The sequence below is a fragment of the Chelonia mydas genome, chromosome 23, assembly GCF_015237465.2.
Source record: "Chelonia mydas isolate rCheMyd1 chromosome 23, rCheMyd1.pri.v2, whole genome shotgun sequence".
NCBI classification, from domain to species: Eukaryota; Metazoa; Chordata; order Testudines; family Cheloniidae; genus Chelonia; species Chelonia mydas.
In genome coordinates, this window is record NC_051263.2 from 11,425,583 (window position 1) to 11,444,940 (window position 19,358).

At 44.7% G+C, this 19,358-nt stretch overlaps 1 protein-coding gene across 1 annotated transcript in view; it reads left to right on the plus strand.

Moving 5' to 3' along the window:
- Window positions 1-19,358, plus strand: part of LOC119564825 (butyrophilin subfamily 1 member A1-like) — a 96,444-nt gene that overhangs the window by 29,390 nt on the left and 47,696 nt on the right. Inside the window, exons 7-8 of the mRNA XM_043534788.1 lie at window positions 13,080-13,106; window positions 18,368-18,391. Of these exons, the coding sequence (XP_043390723.1) occupies window positions 13,080-13,106; window positions 18,368-18,391 (51 nt within the window). The remainder of the gene's footprint in view (window positions 1-13,079; window positions 13,107-18,367; window positions 18,392-19,358) is intronic.

The following is a 19,358-nucleotide window of genomic DNA, read 5'->3' on the forward strand; positions in this document are numbered from 1 at the left end:
CTATCTATCTATCTATTTATCTATCTATCAATCTATCTGAGCTTAGTTACGCAAGTTCAAATACAGAGTTTTTCCACTGACATCAAGACTTTTTTCCGGAATCACACAACTGCAACTAAGAGCAGATTTTGTCCCTTTGCCCCCAACTATGAAAAAACATGACCCAGTTAGACAAAATATAGGGTCCTATTTTTCAGTGTTTATTTCAGAAAAAAAAAAACCTCCCGTGGATATAACTTTGTGAGAGTGAGAGGATTTGCTGTACTTAAACTTATATAACTCAGAGCAGAATTGTCCCCAAGGTTTTATATTTGGAGTGCTTTTATTCTGATTGTGTGTGGAATACTTTAGTAATATATTTAGCAAAACAACCTTTACTGTTAATTTTCCCAGTTAAAAGAATTTAAAAAAAAAAGGAATATGTAAAAATGTAGTGTTCTTTTGGAGTCTGAAACCTTGATGAAAACAGTAAGTTCTTCTTCGAGTGCTTGTTCATGTCCATTCCAATCAGGTGTGTGTGTGTGCGCACGTGCACGGTGGCCAGAAGATTTTTCCCCTAGCAGCATCCGTCATCCTGGAGTCCTGCCTGCTGACCCACCACTCCTTCAGTTCCTTCTTACTGCCAGTGACAGTTGGCTAGAACTTCCCATAGCCCTTGCTTAGAGAGTGTATTCTACAGTTCTTTGTATATTGTTTACCTTAGTCATTAGTAATTAGAGTAATTAGTAATTAGAGTTGTTGGGGGTCCCTCCCATTTCGACTCCCTGGAACCGTGGTATGCTGCGGTCCTCAGGGTTTAAAACCTGTGTGGCCTGTGTGAAGCGCATGCTGATGAGCGATCCACACTCCTCATGCTTATGGTGCCTAGTGGAGGGTCACCAAAAAGATCACTGTAAGATCTGCCACGAGTTCCGCCCTAGAACTCTTAAAGAAAGGAAACAGTGGGTAACTGATCCTCATGGAGGCAGCTCTCCACCGGGCTCAGGGGAGCCAGTTCCTAACACAGCCTCCTCGATGTGGAGTGCCCCGATCCCATCGTTAAGCTTGGCACCGAGAAAAGACTCATCCCAGGGTGCTCGGCACCCACACGGTACCTCACAAGGCCCAGCTGAGAGCAGGCATTGATCCCACTCGCTGCTGCCTCAGAAGAAAAAGAAGCCAGACAGTCGGTCACCTCTGGCTAAATCCAGAGAAGTAAGACCTCAGGAGGGCCGCACCTCCGGATCCCCTACTGGGGTTGCATTGACTCCTGCCCAGGCGAGGCAATTGAGTCCGGGCCTCCCATGGTCACTGGTCCGTACGGGTCAGCAGCTACAGCTCCCTTTGATGCTGGAAGCTTTCAAAGCTGCTCGGGACCTGCTGCATGTTACAGCACTGTTCTCGCCCCTGAGGAGGGAGGAACTTGCAGCGCTGGCAGTCCCACCTCGCCCCCAGGTGCAGTCGAGAGGGAAGCTGGCAATGATGTCCAAGCAGTCCCCCTCTCCATGTCCTTTGGCACTCTCCCACTTGGACAGAGAACCTACTCGGTCCCCAAGCTCTCGATGCTCAAAGCACCAAAGCTCGGCTCCTCCATAGTCTTCAGTCTCTGAGACCTCGGAGTCAGGGTCTGACTCCTACTGATCTAGGAGGAGTAGAAGCTGAAGATCAAGGTCAGGGAGAGACAGGAGAGAGCCCAAAGCGTGACCACCACGGTGGCAGAATCCACCACAGTGGCCATTCTGGACTCCCTGGGTCTCTCACCAAAGCCAGGGAAGAATTCAAGGGCACCACTCCGCTGCGTCTTCTGAGTCCTCAGCCACCTTTGTCCTGCCATCAACTGCGCAGTTTGCCTTGGCGCCTGCCCACATGCCAATGCCTCCAGCTGAGGCGCCGTTGCCAGCACCAGCCTCGGCACTGAAGACCCGTCTGACTTCGGCACCAGCACCGAGCTCGACACTGACTACGGCACGGGCACTGACGACCCCGGCGATGTTTTCAGCGCTGGGCCCACCACCTTTATCGGCACAGGCAAGGGGGTTGGCACCGACTCCATTGATGGTTCCATCGGTGTTGCCAATGGCTGTGCCAACTCTGGGTTTGGCGTCAACAGCCCCAGTGCTGGCGAGTGCTCTGTCGGCACCAACACTGCTCTGACAGATGCGGGACCCTTTGGGAGTGGATGGCAGGGAGCATACACTTCTTATAGGTGCTTCCTGCTCATCGTCGCCAGAAGAGGCATTGGCGGGCACAGCCATAGTCCCAGCACTTGAGAACAACGGGGTGCTGCAGCAGTTGCTGCGAAGGGCTGCTCAGAGTCTGGGCATTAAGCCCGAGGAGGTAGTCGAGGAGGCTGATCCCATGGTGGACATCCTCGCACCCTCCGGACCTTCCCGTATTGCCTTTCTGCTTATTAAAACCATTGTGGACACCACCAAGACCCTGTGGCAGACCCCAGATTCATTGCTGCCCACTGCCAAGTGCAATGAGAGGTGTTATTTCATGCCCTCCAAAGGGTATGAACATTTGTATTCCCACCCACCACCTGACTCTCTTGTTGTGGATGCTGCTAACCAGCGTGAGAGACAGGGTTTCCAAGGGCCCTTCCCAAAAAACAGGGAGGCTAAGTGACTAGCCCTTGTTGGGAGAAAGGTCTATTTTACAGGGTGCCTGCAGCTTCGTATCTCGAACCTGCAGGCTATCATCAGCAGGTACTCTTAAAACACCTGAGCGGTAATGGCCCAATTTATGGAGCTCCTCCCTTCAGACTCCCAAGCTGAGTTCTTGGCCTTGGTAGAGGAGGGGAAGCTAGTCTCCCGGGCTTCCCTCCAGGCTGTGTTGGATGGTGCAAATGCCAGCACTAGGGTCACGGCTACTGGGGTAGCCATGAGAAGGGTCTCCTGCCTCCAAGTCTTGGGGCTCCCTTATGAAGCCCAGCAGACTATTCAGGACCTCCCATTTGAGGGTGTAACTCTTTTTTCTGAAAAGACAGACAAGAGGCTACACCGCCTGAAAAACTCAGGGCTCTGGCCAACCCAAACCGCTTTCTGGCCCTAAGCTGTCCTTTTGAAGGTGTAGTTGAGGACGGCACACCAGATCAAAATCTGGATCTACCCCACCTTACCTTTTTCTTCTGTCTTTCCCCTTTCTACCGTGCATGGTCCCGTATCACTTCAGACTGTTGGGTGCTCTGCACGGTAGAGAGGGGATACTCCATCCAATTCTGTGCCCTCCCGCCCTTCCACCCTTCTTCCCCATCCCTCTTCAGGGACCCTTCTCACAAGCAGCTCCTTATCCAGGAGGTGCAGTTGTTCCTATCACTAGGGGCAGTGGAGGAGGTTCCTCAGGAACACAGGGGTGAGGGCTTTTATTCCCGGTATTTCCTAATACTGAAAGCCAAAGGCGTCCTCAGGCCTATCCTGGATCTGAGAGAACTTAACAAGTTCATGAATAAACTCAGGTTCTGCATGGTCTCCTAGGCATCCGTCATCCCCTCACTAGATCCAGCAGACTGGTATGCCGCCCTCGACTTGAAGGACACATATTTTCATATCGCAATCATTCAGCCCCACAGAAAGTACCTCAGGTTTGTGGTCAACAGTACCCACTACCAATTTACCATCCTCCCATTCGGCCTGTCCGCAGCACCTCGAGTCTTCACCAAGTGCATGGCAGTTGTCGCTGCATTCTTGCAAAGGCACCTGGTACAGGTATTTTCATACCTCGACCTCAAAAGCCACTCCAGGACCCAAGGGGAAGCTCAGGTCAGATTCATCAGAGCCACCTTCAGCAGCATGGGTCTACTTCTAATTGAAGCAAAATCGACTCTGTCTTCTGTCCAAAGGATAGAGTTCCTAGGGGCAGTACTGGACTCGATCCAAGCTAGGCCATACCTGCCGGAGGCAAGGTTTCAGGCCCTGAACGATATAATTCGAGGCCTCAGACAGTTTCCCACCACTACAGTGAGGAACTGCCTGAAACTTCTCGGACACATGACTGCCTGTACCTACGTGGTGCAGCATGCCAGACTCGGGCTTCGACCGCTTCAGTCATGGCTTGTGTCAGTGTATCGCCCAGCCCAGGACAGCTTGGATAGGATCGTGACCCTGCCTCACCCAGTCCTCGACTCCCTCCTGTGGCGGATCAACGTTCAGGAGGTGTGCTCAGGGGTTCCCTTTGCCGCCCCATAGCGGTCTCTGTCACTGGTGATGGACATGTCAGACTTGGGCTGGGGAGCTCATCTGGGACACTGCAGGACTCAAGACCTCTGGTTTCAAGCAGATCTGGGTCTCCACATCAATGTCAGAGAGCTGAGAGCGGTGTGCCTGGCATGTCAGACATTCTGTCCTTATCTAACTGGACAATGTGTATCAATCATGATGGACAATACAACAGCAGTGTTCTATATCAACAAACGGGGGTGCACATTCCTCTCCCCTGTGCCAGGAAGCCCTGATGCTGTGGGACTTCTGTGTAGAACATTCAATACACCTGCAGGAGTCGTACCTCCCTGAGGTACAGAACGAGCTGGTGGACCACCTCAGCAGGTCGTTCCACAGCCATGAGTGGCCCTTTCACCCAGAGGTCACAATTTCAATCTTCCAGAGGTGGGGTTTTCCCCTGATAGACCTCTTTGCCATGCGATGCAACAGGAAATGCCAGCAGTTCTGCTCCTTCCAGAATCACAGCCTGGGCTCCAGCATGGATGCATTCCTCCTCCATTGGGGAGGTTCTCTCCTATATGCCTTTCCACTCATACCGGTTGTTCACCAGGTGCTCCTCAAGATCCGCAGAGATCGAGCTCAGGTCATACTGATAGCACTGGCCTGGCCCTGTCAGCAGTGGTACACTTCCCTCCTACTCATGTCCGTGGGAGCCCCAGTTGCCTTGCAACTCTCCCCAGACCTTCTTACACAAGATCACGGACATCTCCAGCATCCAAACCTCCAGTCTCTTCGTCTCATGGCATGGAAGCTCCATGGTTAAAACTGTTGGAGCTTTCCTTTCAGACCAGGTTAAACAGGTCCTCCTTGGAAGTAGAAAACTCTTTATGAGAGCCACATACCTTGCAAAGTGGAAGAGAATTTCAATCTGGTCGGCACAGCACCATTCGCCCCCAACACTAGCTTCAATGCCGCTTATTCTGGACTACCTCCTCCATCTGAAACAGGAGGGTCTCTCGTTGTCTTCTATAAGGGTGCACTTAGCCACCATCTCAGCCTTCCACACGGGCACGCAGGGCTGCTCTGTGTTTGCTAACCCCATGGTCAGTCAATTCCTAAAAGGGCTTGACAGGCTATACCCTAACATCAGCCTGTCCATCAGCCTGGAACCATCAGAGGTCCATCAGCCTGTCCCTTCTTGTGACCTCAACTTGGTCCTTTCTAGGGTCATGGGGCCCCCCTTTGATCCATTAGCAACATGCTCCCTGCTCTACCTCTCTTACAAGGTGGCGTTCCTGGTAGTGATAACCTCGGCGAGGAGGGTGTCTGAGCTCAGGAACCTAATATCAGACCCTCCCTACACCATGTTCTATAAGGACAAGATTCAGCTCAGACCTCATCCTGCTTTCCTCCCAAAGGTTGCATCTCAGTTTCACATGAACCAGGACATCTTTCTCCTGGTATTCTACCCTAAGCTGCATTCCAGCGGCAGGGAGCAGAGACTCCACTCTCTGAATGTCCGCAGGGCACTGGTCTTCTACATCAAGAGAACAAAACCATTTACAAAATTGGTCCAGTTATTTGTGGCAGTGGTGCACAGGATGAAAGGTCAGCCTGTGTCATCCCAATGCATCTCGTCATGGATAGCACTCATGAATACAGGACACTACAACATGGCAGGTGTTCCTGCACCTCCGATCACTGCACACTCCACCAGGGCGCATGCTTCATCTACAGAATTCCTGGCTCAGGTTCCCACTCAGGAAATCTGCAGAGTGGCAACGTGGTCCTCCATACACACTTTCACCGGGCACTATGTGATTACCCAGCAGGCCAGAGACTATGCGTCCTTCAGATGAGCAGTACTCCAATCAGTGGACAACTCTGACCCCACCTCCTGAACTTGGGCTTATGAGTCACCTGATTGGAATGGACATGAACAAGCACTCGAAGGGAAAAAAAACAGTTATTCACCTTCTTGTAACTGTTGTTCTTCGAGATATGTTGTTCATGTCCATTCCAATACCCACCCTCCTACCCCTCTGTTGGAGTAGCCGGCAAGAAGGAACTGAGGGGTTGGCAGGTCGGCAGGGCTCTATATTGAGCACCATGAAGGCACGCCTCCAGGGGGCCCCCAGACCGACCCGACGGATGCTGCTAAGGGAAAAATCTTCCAGCACACGCACCTGATTGGCATTGCACATGAACAACACATCTCGAAGAACAACAGTTAGGAGAAGGTGAGTAACTATTTTTTACCATTGAATTCTGAGTACTTACATTCACCCAGCACAGAGGTTTAAAAGGAAAATTCAATTGTTTTGAGATAAAAACCTTTTGAAAACCTTGTGCAGACAGGCCTGTGAGTCATGCCGGTCGCTCCACCCCCAAATTGCAATGGGGGGAGAGCAGAGATGTACAAGGCAGGACCCAGATGGTGGTGATCAAACAGGGGGTGGAGGGCTTAATTAAAGCAGAGGGGGACAAGACAGAAGCTGGAGGGGTGGGGCACTTTTGAGCAGAGGTTAGCAGAGGCTATAGGATTAGGCCAGTAGAAAATATGGCATATCCTGGAATGGTTGAGAGCACAAGGGACCTTGACTAGTGCTATGCCTGAAAAACACTTTTCAGAGTGCTTTCCATTTTCATACAGTATAGCAGGATGTTAGCCCATGCTGTATTTCTTTAAACATGGATCTACTTATATCTTGTTAACTTCTCAGATACCCTGCTCATACTACACCAATAATGATCCCCGGTCTTTGAAATATGAAGCAAATGTGCATAATCTTAGACTGCTGTTATTCTTTTGCAGATAATGAGGAGCGGCAAAAAGGGACTCATTTTTAATAACCAAATTGTTACAGTGGAAATGGAGAAAGATCTGAAAATGAATTTGCCAGTGATGATAGAATGGGAGTGAGGTGCCTAGGCACTTTAATATATCCAGTTAAACACCTATCTGCATTTTGAGGTGCCTAAATGCCTTAAAAATCTGTCTCTGCTTCCTAAGAAGCCCCATCAAGGCACCCCTCTCTTTAGGCTCTGGCAGTTTCTCTGGGCAGGAACTAATTCTCTTTCCTGTTCTCATGGAGGGATTTCCTCCTATCACAACCAGCCTCCACTGGAGGAGATCAAAGCATTCTCTCAACATTAATGAATAAAACAACCTACCACCTTGTGAGGCAATGAGCAGTATTGTCTCCTTGTACAGATGGGGAAAGTGAAGTACAGGGAGCTTTGGTCACTCTCCCCTCTAGATTCAGGAATTTTTGGCAGAGGTAGGAACTCGGGTCTCCTCATTGTCCTGCCCATTAGCTATAGCAGTTACAGTATCATTGCTTCTTCCCTTTGGAAATTTCCTATTTGTTTAAAATCCCCTTTATATACAAGAGGGAATACAGATAGAACCAGGGGTATCTCTCATGCTGTTGGAAATTGTAACGTTACGGGAGATTCTGGGCTGTGTATGAACTTTCCTTTCCTCCTTCTCCCAGGAATCAGATTTCTAATCTGCATGTCAAGACTCAGCAGACAGGTTAAGTGATAAAATTTTGTAGCTGGTTGTGGTCAATGCTAATGGATTTTTCAAGGTGTAAAATCTTGTCTATGCTCAATGGAAAGCTGTCTTCTGAAATGTATTTGCTAGCCCGTTTTAATGAACATGTTTTAAAACACTATTATTCCAACATGGGCTCTGGTTGGTGTCAGTGCTTCCAACCCATCCATAAAGATTTGGGCCCTTCTGTCCATTTGCTGGATCAGAGAGAAGGCTCTCAGTCGGTTATAACTCAGGCTACTTATCCTTTCTTTGTCCTTTGTCCTCTGGAGAATCCAGTTCAAACTAGGATAGGGGAGCCTCCCCTGGAGGTGGGGCCTCTCTGCACTGTTAATTTCTCTAATGACCCCCCACTGTTCTTAGTTCCTGGAGAGCGGTGGTTACCCTTCCTCGTGGAATTACATAAGAACCCTGGCCTGCCAGGATCATAAAAACCCTGCCAGGATTCATAAACATAGTACTTTCAGATTTCCTAAAGAGAAGGGAGGAAATTACCACATTTGTTACAATGTTAACAGTGGTAGGAACTGTAAATTTTGTTCTTCTCTTGCCAAGCAACTCTGGAAAGAAATTGGTATGCACTCTTATGTTTTCACCTGAATTTTGATCTTTACCAGAATGAGACTCATTTTAACTGTAAACGCTGCATACCAGAAAGCTTGGAGACTTTAATTCTGGCTATTATTTTTATTCTGATTGTGAAAATAAGCATGGAGTAAAACAAGCAAGCCATTGCTGCTTAGATGAGAAAATAACTTTGAAACATAAAATCATAGAATAACAGAGTTGGAAGGGACCTCTGGAGGCCATCTAGTCCAACCCCCTGCCCAGAGCAGGACCAATCACAACTAAATCATCCCAGCCAGGGCTTTGTCAAGCCTGACCTTAAAAACTTCTAAGGAAGGGGATTCCACCACCTCCCTAGGTAACGCATTCCAGTGTTTCACCACCCTCCTAGTGAAAAAGTTTTTCCTAATATCCAACCTAAACCTCCTCCACTGCAACTTGAGACCATTACTCCTTGTCCTGTCATCTGCTATCACTAAGAATAGTCTAGATCCGTCCTCTTTGGATCCACCTTTCAGGTAGTTAAAAGCAGCTATCCAGTCCCCTAATCATTTTTGTTGCCCTTCGCTGGACTCTCTCCAATTTATCCACATCCTTCTTGTAGTGAGGGGCCCAAAACTGGACACAGTACTACAGATGAGGCCTCACCAATGTCGAATAGAGGGGAACGATCTCGTCCCTTGATCTGCTGACATTGCCCCTACTTATACACCCCAAAATGCTATTGGCCTTCTTGGCAACAAGGGCACACTGTTGACTCATATCCAGCTTCTTGTCCACTGTCACCCCTTGGTCCTTCTCTGCAGAACTGCTGCCTAGCCATTCTGTCCCTGTAGCGGTGCATGGGATTCTTCCGTCCTAAGTGCAGGACTCTGCACTTGTCCTTGTTGAACCTCATCAGATTTCTTTTGGCCCAATCCTCCAATTTGTCTAGGTCCCTCTGTATCCTATCCCTACCCTCCAGCGTATCTACCACTCCTCCCAGTTTAGTGTCATCCGCAAACTTGCTGAGGGTGCAATCCACACCATCCTCCAGATCATTAATGAAGATATTGAACAAAACCGGCCCCAGGACCAACCCTTGGGGCACTCCACTAGATACCGGCTGCCAATTAGACATGGAGCCATTGATCACTACCCGTTGAGCCCGACAATCTAGCCAACTTTCTACCCACCTTATAAATTCAGGTGAAAACATAAGAGTGCATACCAATTTCTTTCCAGAGTTGCTTGGCAAGAGAAGAACAAAAACATCCAGCCCATACTTCTTTAACCTGCTGACAAGAATCCTGTGGGAGACCGTGTCAAAAGCTTTGCTAAAGTCAAGAAACAATACATCCACTGCTTTCCCTTCATCCACAGAACCAGTAATCTCATCATAGAAGGTGATTAGATTAGTCAGGCATGACTTGCCCTTGGTGAATCCATGCTGACTGTTCCTGATCACTTTCCTCTCCTCTAAGTGCTTCAGAATTGATTCCTTGAGGACATGCTCCATGATTTTTCCGGGGACTGAGGTGAGGCTGACTGGCCTGTAGTTCCCAGGATCCTCCTTCTTCCCTTTTTTAAAGATGGGCACTACATTAGCCTTTTTCCAATCTTCCGGGACTTCCCCCGATCGCCATGAGTTTTCAAAGATAATGGCCAATGGCTCTGCAATCACATCCGCCAACTCCTTTAGCACTCTCGGATGCAACGCATCCGGCCCCATGGACTTGTGCTCGTTCAGTTTTTCTAAATAGTCCTGAACCACTTCTTCCTTCACAGAGGGCTGGCCACCTCCTCCCCATGCTGTGCTGCCCAGTGCAGTAGTCTGGGAGCTGACCTTGTTCGTGAAGACAGAGGCAAAACAAGGATTGAGTACGTTAGCTTTTTCCACATCCTCTGTCACTAGGTTGCCTCCCTCATTTAGTAAGGGGCCCACACTTTCCTTGGCTTTCTTCTTATTGCCAACATACCTGAAGAAACCTTTCTTGTTACTCTTAACATTCCTCGCTAGCTGCAACTCCAGGTGTGATTTAGCCTTCCTGATTCCATTCCTACATGCCCGAGCAATATTTATATACTCATCCCTGGTCATTTGTCCAATCTTCCACTTCTTGTAAGCCTCTTTTTTGTGTTTAAGATCAGCAAGGATTTCACTGTTAAGCCAAGGTGGTCGCCTGCCATATTTACTATTCTTTCTACACATCAGTATGGTTTGTCCCTGTAACCTCAATAAGGATTCTTTAAAATACAGCCAGCTCTCCTGGACTCCTTTCCCCCTCATGTTATTCTCCCAGGGGATCTTGCCCATCAGTTCCCTGAGGGAGTCAAAATCTGCTCTTCTGAAGTCCAGGGTCCGTATTCTGCTGCTTTCCTTTCTTCCTTGTGTCAGGATCCTGAACTCAACCATCTCATGGTCACTGCCTCCCAGGTTCCCATCCCCTTTTGCTTCCCCTACTAATTCTTCCTGGTTTGTGAGCAGCAGGTCAAGAAGAGCTCTGCCCCTAGTTGGGTCCTCCAGCACTTGCACCAGGAAATTGTCCCCTACAGTTTCCAAAAACTTCCTGGATTGTCTGTGCACCGCTGTATTGCTCTCCCAGCAGATATCAGAGTGATTGAAGTCTCCCATGAGAACCAGGGCCTGCGATCTAGTAACTTCCGTGAGTTGCCGGAAGAAAGCCTCGTCCACCTCATCCCCCTGGTCCGGCGGTCTATAGCAGACTCCCACCACGACATCACCCTTGTTGCTCAGGCTTCTAAACTTAATCCAGAGACTCTCAGGTTTTTCTGCAGTTTCATACCGGAGCTCTGAGCAGTCATACTGCTCCCTTACATACAGTGCAACTCCCCCACCTTTTCTGGCCTCCCTGTCCTTCCTGAACAGTTTATACCCATCCATGACAGTACTCCAGTCATGTGAGTTATCCCACCAAGTCTCCGTTATTCCAATCACATCATAATTCCCTGACTTTGCCAGGACCTCCAGTTCTCCCTGCTTGTTTCCCAGGCTTTGTGCATTTGTATATAGGCACTTGAGATAACCCGCTGATCGCCCCTTGTTCTCAGTATGAGGCAGGAGCCCTCCCCTCTCACACGCTCCTCTCAAATGCTGGTGTGTCTGTTTCAGACATTTGTGTGGGGAGAAAAGGTGTCAGAAAAAAGTCTCTCTTAAGATGGCTTCAGAGGACTGCTCCAAAGTACACTCTATTATCTAGATTTTTTATAGCTAACTTCTACAAAATACATAGATCATAATGCCCCTACTGGATCATCACTTTTCCTAACTTTCAATAAACTTCTACTATCAGAGGAGCCCAGACTCAAGGGCTTCCAACCACCAAGGTTTTCAGTCTCACTTGTTTCCTTTTCTCCCCCTCCTCCCATTCTTATTAGCAAAAACTGTCAACTAGTTTTGACCTTGCTTCTGAAAGCCTGTTTTCCAATTATCCCTTACCTATGTGGTGTTCTATTTTATTAATACATGGTGGCTGAATGCACATAATATGTTTGCAATTGGCTAGATCACATTCTAGGGTACACACATCCCTCAAATCTAGGGTAACATTGTGAGTGTTGCCATTTATTTCAGTGGAACCAGGATTTCACCTCACCTATTTCCTTCATCTAACCAGGAAGTTACTGAGCAGTTTATGACTCAGAGTCTGGAATCACTGCATGCTCAGAACTCCCAGTAAAGTCCTTGTGATTGCTGAATGATACCTCATAAATCAAGCAGGCTCTTATAATTGTGTACTTTTACTATTAATTAGCAGCTAATTTCTTTATTTGTTTAATCTAGTCGCTCTCTCCCTCTTGACACTTACGCAGTGCTCACCACTGGGGTTCTGGTTATCTTACAGTTTGAAAAGGTCACCACAATAAAATCTCCTTTTTCTCCCTCTTTTCTCTAACACCAATGTTGGAACATTCTTACTCTTAATGTTTGATTTGGTTTTGCTGTTCTGTTATAGCAGGAAAGCTAAATCAGAGGAACAGGTTTATATTTTTCAGCTGAAGAATGAGAATTATGGAGATTCTTTCAATTAGTAGAGATTGGCTGTCATCCTGCTTCCACTGAAGTTAAGAAGAAGTTGCCATGTAAAACCATGGGAACATGATTTAACAATATGGGTGGGTGTGGGAGGGTGTCTGCACATGCACATATATGCCCTTGTGTAACACTGAAAAAAAATCCACATTCCATTAATGATTGACAAATGTTTTCTCTTTACTGTTCACTCTCACTCAACAATATTGACAGAAAAGAGAGGAAAGAGTACTTGGTTATTTCAGGCCCCAATTGTAGAGAGCTGTGACTGAAGAAGAGGAAACTTTAAATACATGTGGTTTTTTGTGTGTGTTTTTTTAATGTCAATCCCAGTTGAATTAGAAATGTTTCTGACTTACTAGTATTCAAAGCATCTGATGTTATTTTGCTGGTAATTGTAGAAAAGGGCTTAGTATTCACAGACACAAACACACACAGATATACACACACTCAAAACAGATTTGTCAGCATCACTAATACATGGGATTAACATGGTCTAGTACAGAACAACATCCACATGTCAGTAATACTAAAAGAGCTGGGAAAATTCCAGTTTATGTTGGGAATCTCCAGAGTGGGAGGTAGCTCTCTATGTGTTCTATGATACTGCAGTGACTTTTGAAAAATTGAGGTTATTGGGTAATGGCTGCTACTGCTTCCATTGACTTCATTGGGAATTGGATTGAGCCCTTAGAAAGGCCTGAACAGGAAGGTCCTTGAGGAACCAGAAAACTTGCCCATGAATTAATCTTTTCTAACCATTTTCATGTCTGTCTTTCAGAACCTGGTGAACTGAGAACTCAAATAGGTAAGAAGAATGACTTTTCAGTTAATGAAGTAGATCACTACATAGTACTCCTATTTCAGATCACAGCCAGCACAGGAGAGTCCAATATACAGAACGATGGGAAATGGTTCCTATTTTCAAATGCTGATAACTTTGTGAAACATAGAATCATAGAAACAGCCACCTTTGGGGCTCCAAATGCTCAACCTTTTTCTCTGACCAAAGCAGGTTCATTTGCTATTTTTTTTCCTTTTCTCTCTCATTCTTTTGACTGAGAAGACTTTGACAATTCACCTGTGTACGTACTTTTTTCTAAATGTTCTTAATTGCCCTCAGGTCAACTTTTCAAAGGTTTTCAATTTTGTATAGCATCTGCGCCTCACTGATCAGTTTTGTTCAGTTTTGCTCTGGAAGAGGAGGTTGATTTGGACTATTGCTAGTTATGAGCTTCTGAAAATCATATACCGAGTTTGTGGAGTAAGTTATTCAGCTAAACATTTCAGTTCAGTATTGGAATCATGCACATGCAACTATCATAGTCTTGCATCATCTTCCCAGTCACTAAAACTGTTCCAGACAGGCCTGTCATGCTACTGTACTAGATATGGTCTGCCTTCAGGTCTTCCCTTTTAGCAAGGTACACACCAGATGTGGTCATCATAAGATCCTTTAATGCTCTGCCAGGTATTGGGGAGGTTAGCTTGAATAAGTTAACTTACTTACAATGCCACCTAGTCACTGAAAAGTATGATATAGTTACTTTTCATTACATCTCCCCCTTGAAGTTCGACATTCCTGTCATTTACAGAATTTATTCTTTCTCGCAATTTTTGAAGTTCACTATGTATCAGTCTGTTAACTGTCTCTGAATCATACTGGTTTTCTAATTATATGTGCAGAATGCATAACAGCTTGGTCATCTGGCTGTCCATTAGTGTCAAAGAGTGTCTGTGGGGTCTTCTTCAGATTCTACCTTCACCATTCCTGTGTTGATTTTTTCTTTCTAAGGAACAAACTGTAGATGTTGCTGGCTTTTTTTGAACTCTCCACTGTTGGTCTCTATCACATATTATCTAGTTGCTGAATTCTTTTTCTTCAGTTCCTTTAATAAGCTTGTTTTATAATTCAAAATGTTGTAAATATTTGTTCCAGTCTGTCCATCGTGAAGGTTTGTCAAAACTTCAGTTTTCTGTTGCATTGTAGAGTGGCATGTTGATGAGATCCTGCAACCTTACTTCTTGTTCCTTCTGTTTGCAACTTTCTGTTTTCCCCTGGTTGTGTTCTCCTCTGCCACTAATTAACTTCTGACAGATGTCATGTCCAGTGCCAGATTTGGACTGGCCACATGTCTTCCTTCTGACACAGGTACACACCACATGTTTTCATCAGAAGATCCTTTCATGCTCTGCCAAGTATGGCTCAAGTTAGTTTAAATAAGGTATTTTGCACACCATGCCAATTAGTGGCTGAATAGTAGAATACAGTTGAAAATTCCATTACAAGGCATGGAAATTTAGGGTCTAGTAAAAATCATCATCTTACTTTGACTGTTTCACCCATTAAAATGCCTGCAGCCCATAGGAAAAGTGTGCAGGTGTGGGGATCAAGAGGCCCAACTTGTCCAGAAGTCAGCTGAGGAAATGGTGTCAACTTGAAATCTATACAGGCCGTAAATCATGCCTGCACCCAATTTACAGTTGTGTTCCTGATATCTGTCACAGTGTACAGCTGCTTAGAATTCACTAGTTACATCAATATAAAACAGGAGTAAATGAGAGAAGAATTAGACCTAACTGCTGTTATTTAGATAGCTAAATTGTAATATTAATATTAATATCAATAATAATAATATTGATTAATTTAAACTCTAGATGAGTAAATTATGACTAAACTATTTAATTGGAAGGGCTTAATTCTCCTTATTTTGGGGTAGTGGCTGACATTACAGGAGTACAAAAAAATGCCTAAAACTTATTCTAATACATTCAGTATGATCTTACACTTCTACAATCGTATACCCCAATCTTGCAAGTGGGTCTGTGAAGGTGGACACTTTTGTCTACACAAATCCTCACTGACATCAGTGAGGATCCAGTCAGTCAAACATCTGCACATGTGCATTTATTTACAGGACTGGGGACTTAGCAAGAACCACAAAAAAATGAAATAGTGATAGACACAAGGAGATCAGTCTATTTGGCTTAACAAAGGAAAGATTAAGGGGTGACTTGATTTTCTATAAGTAGCTACGTGGAAAAGAAATTTTTAATAATGGGATCTTCAGTCTAGCAGAGAAAAGTGTAACATGATCCAATGGCTGGAAGTTGAAGATAGGCAAATTCAGGCTGGAAATAAGACATATATTTTTACAGTGAGGCTAATGGACCATTGCAACAATTTAGCAAGGGTCATGAGAGATTCTCCATCACTGACAATTTTTAAATGAAGATTGGATGTTTTTTTTCTAAATTATCTCCTCTAGGAAATATTTCTGGGAAGTTATATGGCCTTTGTTGTTATACAGCAGTTATATATATGGCTTTAGATTCTATAAATCTATTAATTTAAAAAAGGTGGATTCTTCTTTGAGTGATTTCCCATGTTGATTCTACTGTAGGTATGTGCATGCCTCGTGCACAGATGTTGGAGATTTTTTCCCTCAGTGGTACCTGTCAGGGTGGCTTGAGCACCCTCTATCAATATGTGCTACTGTGTGCGGGTATAAGAAGCCAGAGCCACCCTGGACCCCCTCAGTTCCTTATTGCCAGTGATGGTTCATGGAGCGATTTCAAACTTGTTTATTGTAAATAATTCATTGTAAATAATTGTGGTTAATTATTGTTTGTTGTTAGATAGTTTCTTATGTAACTTAGTGTTAGATTTCTGTTTTTCTTTTTTCTTTTCGTTTCTATTTTTTTCTTTCTTTTTTTTTCTTTTTTTGTCCTTTGGGACAATTTATTTTGTTTCACTATCGGATGTGAATTCAATGGGAGGGATAGAGAATGCTCTGTCAACAGAATCAGCAGAGTTGAGTACCAGTACTGAAGGGACCACACCAGTGCTATAAGGATGAGACAAGCATGGTCCTTTTTTATTTTGGATACGACTCTGGGGAGCAAAGGAATTGTAGGGAAGGCATAAAGAAGCGATTGTTTGCAATCCTTGAATAATTTGTCCTAGAATTTAGCAATGTTCCCCAGCTTGTGTAGCCATATTGACTCAGGAGTGCCTACTGGATTGCAATCCTGAGTTGCAGGCCCCATAAGGAATAAAATTTATGATCGAACAGGTCTACTCTTTTTGAGTCTTTGCTCTTAAATGTGAAGGCTTGTTATAAGAACAGTAGGACAATGGAACAGGCTGCCTAGAGAGGTTGTGGAAGCTCCTTCATTGGAGGTTTTCAAAAAGAAGCTGGGTAGCCATCTTTCTCGGATGGTTTAGACACAACACATTCTGCATCTTTGCAGGTGGTTAGACTAGATGACCCTTGCAGTCCTTTTTACCCCTCTGGTTCTATGATTCTATGACATGTGCAACACATCCCAAAGAACAACAATTAAGGAAAAGCAGAAAACCATTTCTTACAGCACTTTGTTACCATGTGTATGATATCTTACCAAATTCTTTCTTTGAAAAGAGAGGAGTTATTTTTTGGGCCGGACCCTTGCTGAGATAAAGGAAGAAGGAGGCATGCGTCAGGACCCTAATTGGGCCCTGGGTGATCGCTACTTCCCACCACCCAACACAGATGTAATGAGGTAGAGTAGTGCCCATATAAGAAAAATTAAAACTATTGATTATTCCTCAAAAAAAGTTTTTAATGACTTTTGACTATAAAGGCAACACAGACAAAATAAGAAAAGCAAGAATAAAGACCAACACTGAATAAGGATTAATATAAATGGCAAGTTATACTGAACACAAGCACAAGTACATGTAAAGTTATTATTCATCAGCTACTTACTACTATTCTTAACACTAGAGTATCAATACAGACTTGAGATCAATTCAGCTCAAGCAACCAGACTTCTTTACTCCATAAACTTATACTGCATGCAACCAGACTTCTCTACTCCATAAACTTACCCTGCATTTGTCCAAAAATACGTTACCCTTCGGTCGGCCGTTTTCCTCACTGGTCAGGTACAGACAGTCGAGAAGTGCACGTCCTTTCGGTTCAGGAGGTGTGGGTGAGGTTTCCCGTATGACCGAAACACACACACAGTCCCGTGCCTTGTACTTTTTATCTGATCTGTTGGCCATGTTTTAAAACAGACCAACCAATTAGGGTAGGCCAAATTTTCAGTGTAGTTAGCGTTGTTGATTTGACTGTATAATTTATGGTTACTTATCTCATTGTAGCCAATTGTTTCATGGATTATTTTACCACATAGGAGTCAGCATGTTTTGACCACAAATCTTAGCTTCCTTTTGCAAAGCTTGCTTTTTAGAGTTTCCGGAAGTTTGAGGCCTAACGTTGACAATACTTTTGTTCAGTTCAAGCTTGACAATACAGTTGTTCAAATTATTCACAACCCTGTGAGAAGTTGAGTGCCCTATGAAATGAGAGTAATAGTCCTTTCATTTTCCCACCCTGTGTCTGCCTTGTTTATGGAGATTGGGAGCTCTAGGGGCAAAGACTTCCTCTTACTATGTGTATGGAGAGTGTCTTGCACAGCAGGGCATTGATTGCATTGTTCTAGATGTTAGTGTTATACAAATAAACAATAATAATACTCAGTGACTGTCTTTATCTCTTTAGTTTAAAATGCTTAAAGACTACATTTGCTAGGTCTGCAGAGTTTGTAATCTTCTTCCACCAAAAGTATCTGGTTCATGGAGCTTAGAAAACATGTCAAGTATTTCTGAGGCTTCTAAGTATCTCAAATTTCTGGTTGAAAGGCATTTTTTTAAAAGAATGTATATGCTGTAGTTTGTTTGAGCTTGGATCCACAATCTTTGTCCATCTTATTATCATGACGAGACCATTTTCAATATATGGATCCATCTCAGGGTTCAGATTTCAAATACCACCTGTTTTGGTTCTGTCACAACTCTAATACTAATTATAACGGAATCCTCACTCTCCTACCATAACTATTTCTCTCAAAGATTTGAATAATTAGTAATATAATTACATAATTCAAAAGTTTTCTATAAAGTTTTACTATGATGTTTAAGAGTCAATTAAATGAAAATGTAAGTGACAGGAAAGTGCAATTACCTTTTGGAGAAAAACAATGTGGATTTAAAAATATATATAATATTGTTTTTTGTCTTAGCAGAGACAGCTGATCCAGCCAAGGGTATGTTTCTATTGATTCCTACATGTACCACAAGAGTGGGTTTGTTTTATTACTTGCTTAGGAAAGCTAAATACTCTAGAAGTTAGGGAAGCTAAAACCAGTAGGGTTTCTGAAAGGGCATAAGGGGTCAAACACTGGGCAAGGGAAGGAATGTCTTGAGGTTTTGTTGTTTGTTTGTTTATTTTGTTTTTAGAAGAATACTGTCTATTTTTTTTTACCTATATAAGATTCCATAATTGTTGCTCTGCCTGTGTATCACTTTGAAGCCTAGAATATCTGTTGAGTCAGTGTGATGTGACAGAAACAGCTACATGTATGGTTAAGAGAGCTCTTTTTTGTTCAGAATATCACGAGGTTCAATCATCACTGGGATCATGATCTGTTTCTATCCAGTTTTTAAGTTCTCAGTCATTGAATTACATCTGTGTGACAGTTACAGCATTGGTTTTCAGCAAGTTCATATATATAGTGTGACAAAGTTCCTCCTCTACCTTGGTGGGTCTTGCGCTTATTGGCGGATTTACTCGCCTTGGAGCTTCACAGCAGCCCTCAGATGGGCCATTTTCATGAACCCACAGTCCAGGTCAGCTCCTCCTGTGTCTGACCAGGAGTTGGGAGGATTTGGGGGGAACCTGGGCCCGCCCTCTACTCCAGGTTCCAGCCCAGGGCCCTGTGGAATGCAGCTGTCTAGAGTGCCTCCTGGAATAGCTGTGCGACAGCTACAACTCCCTGGGATACTTCCCCATGGCCTCCTCCCAACACCTTCTTTATCCTCACCATAGGACCTTCCTCCTGGTGTCTGATGATGCTTGTACTCCTCAGTCCTCCAACAGTATGCGTTCTCACTCTCAGGTCCTAGTGCCTCTTGCTCCAAGCTCCTCACACGCACACCACAAACTGAAGTGAGCTCCTTTTTAAAACCCAGGTGCCCTGATTAGCCTGCCTTAATTGATTCTAGCGGCTTCTT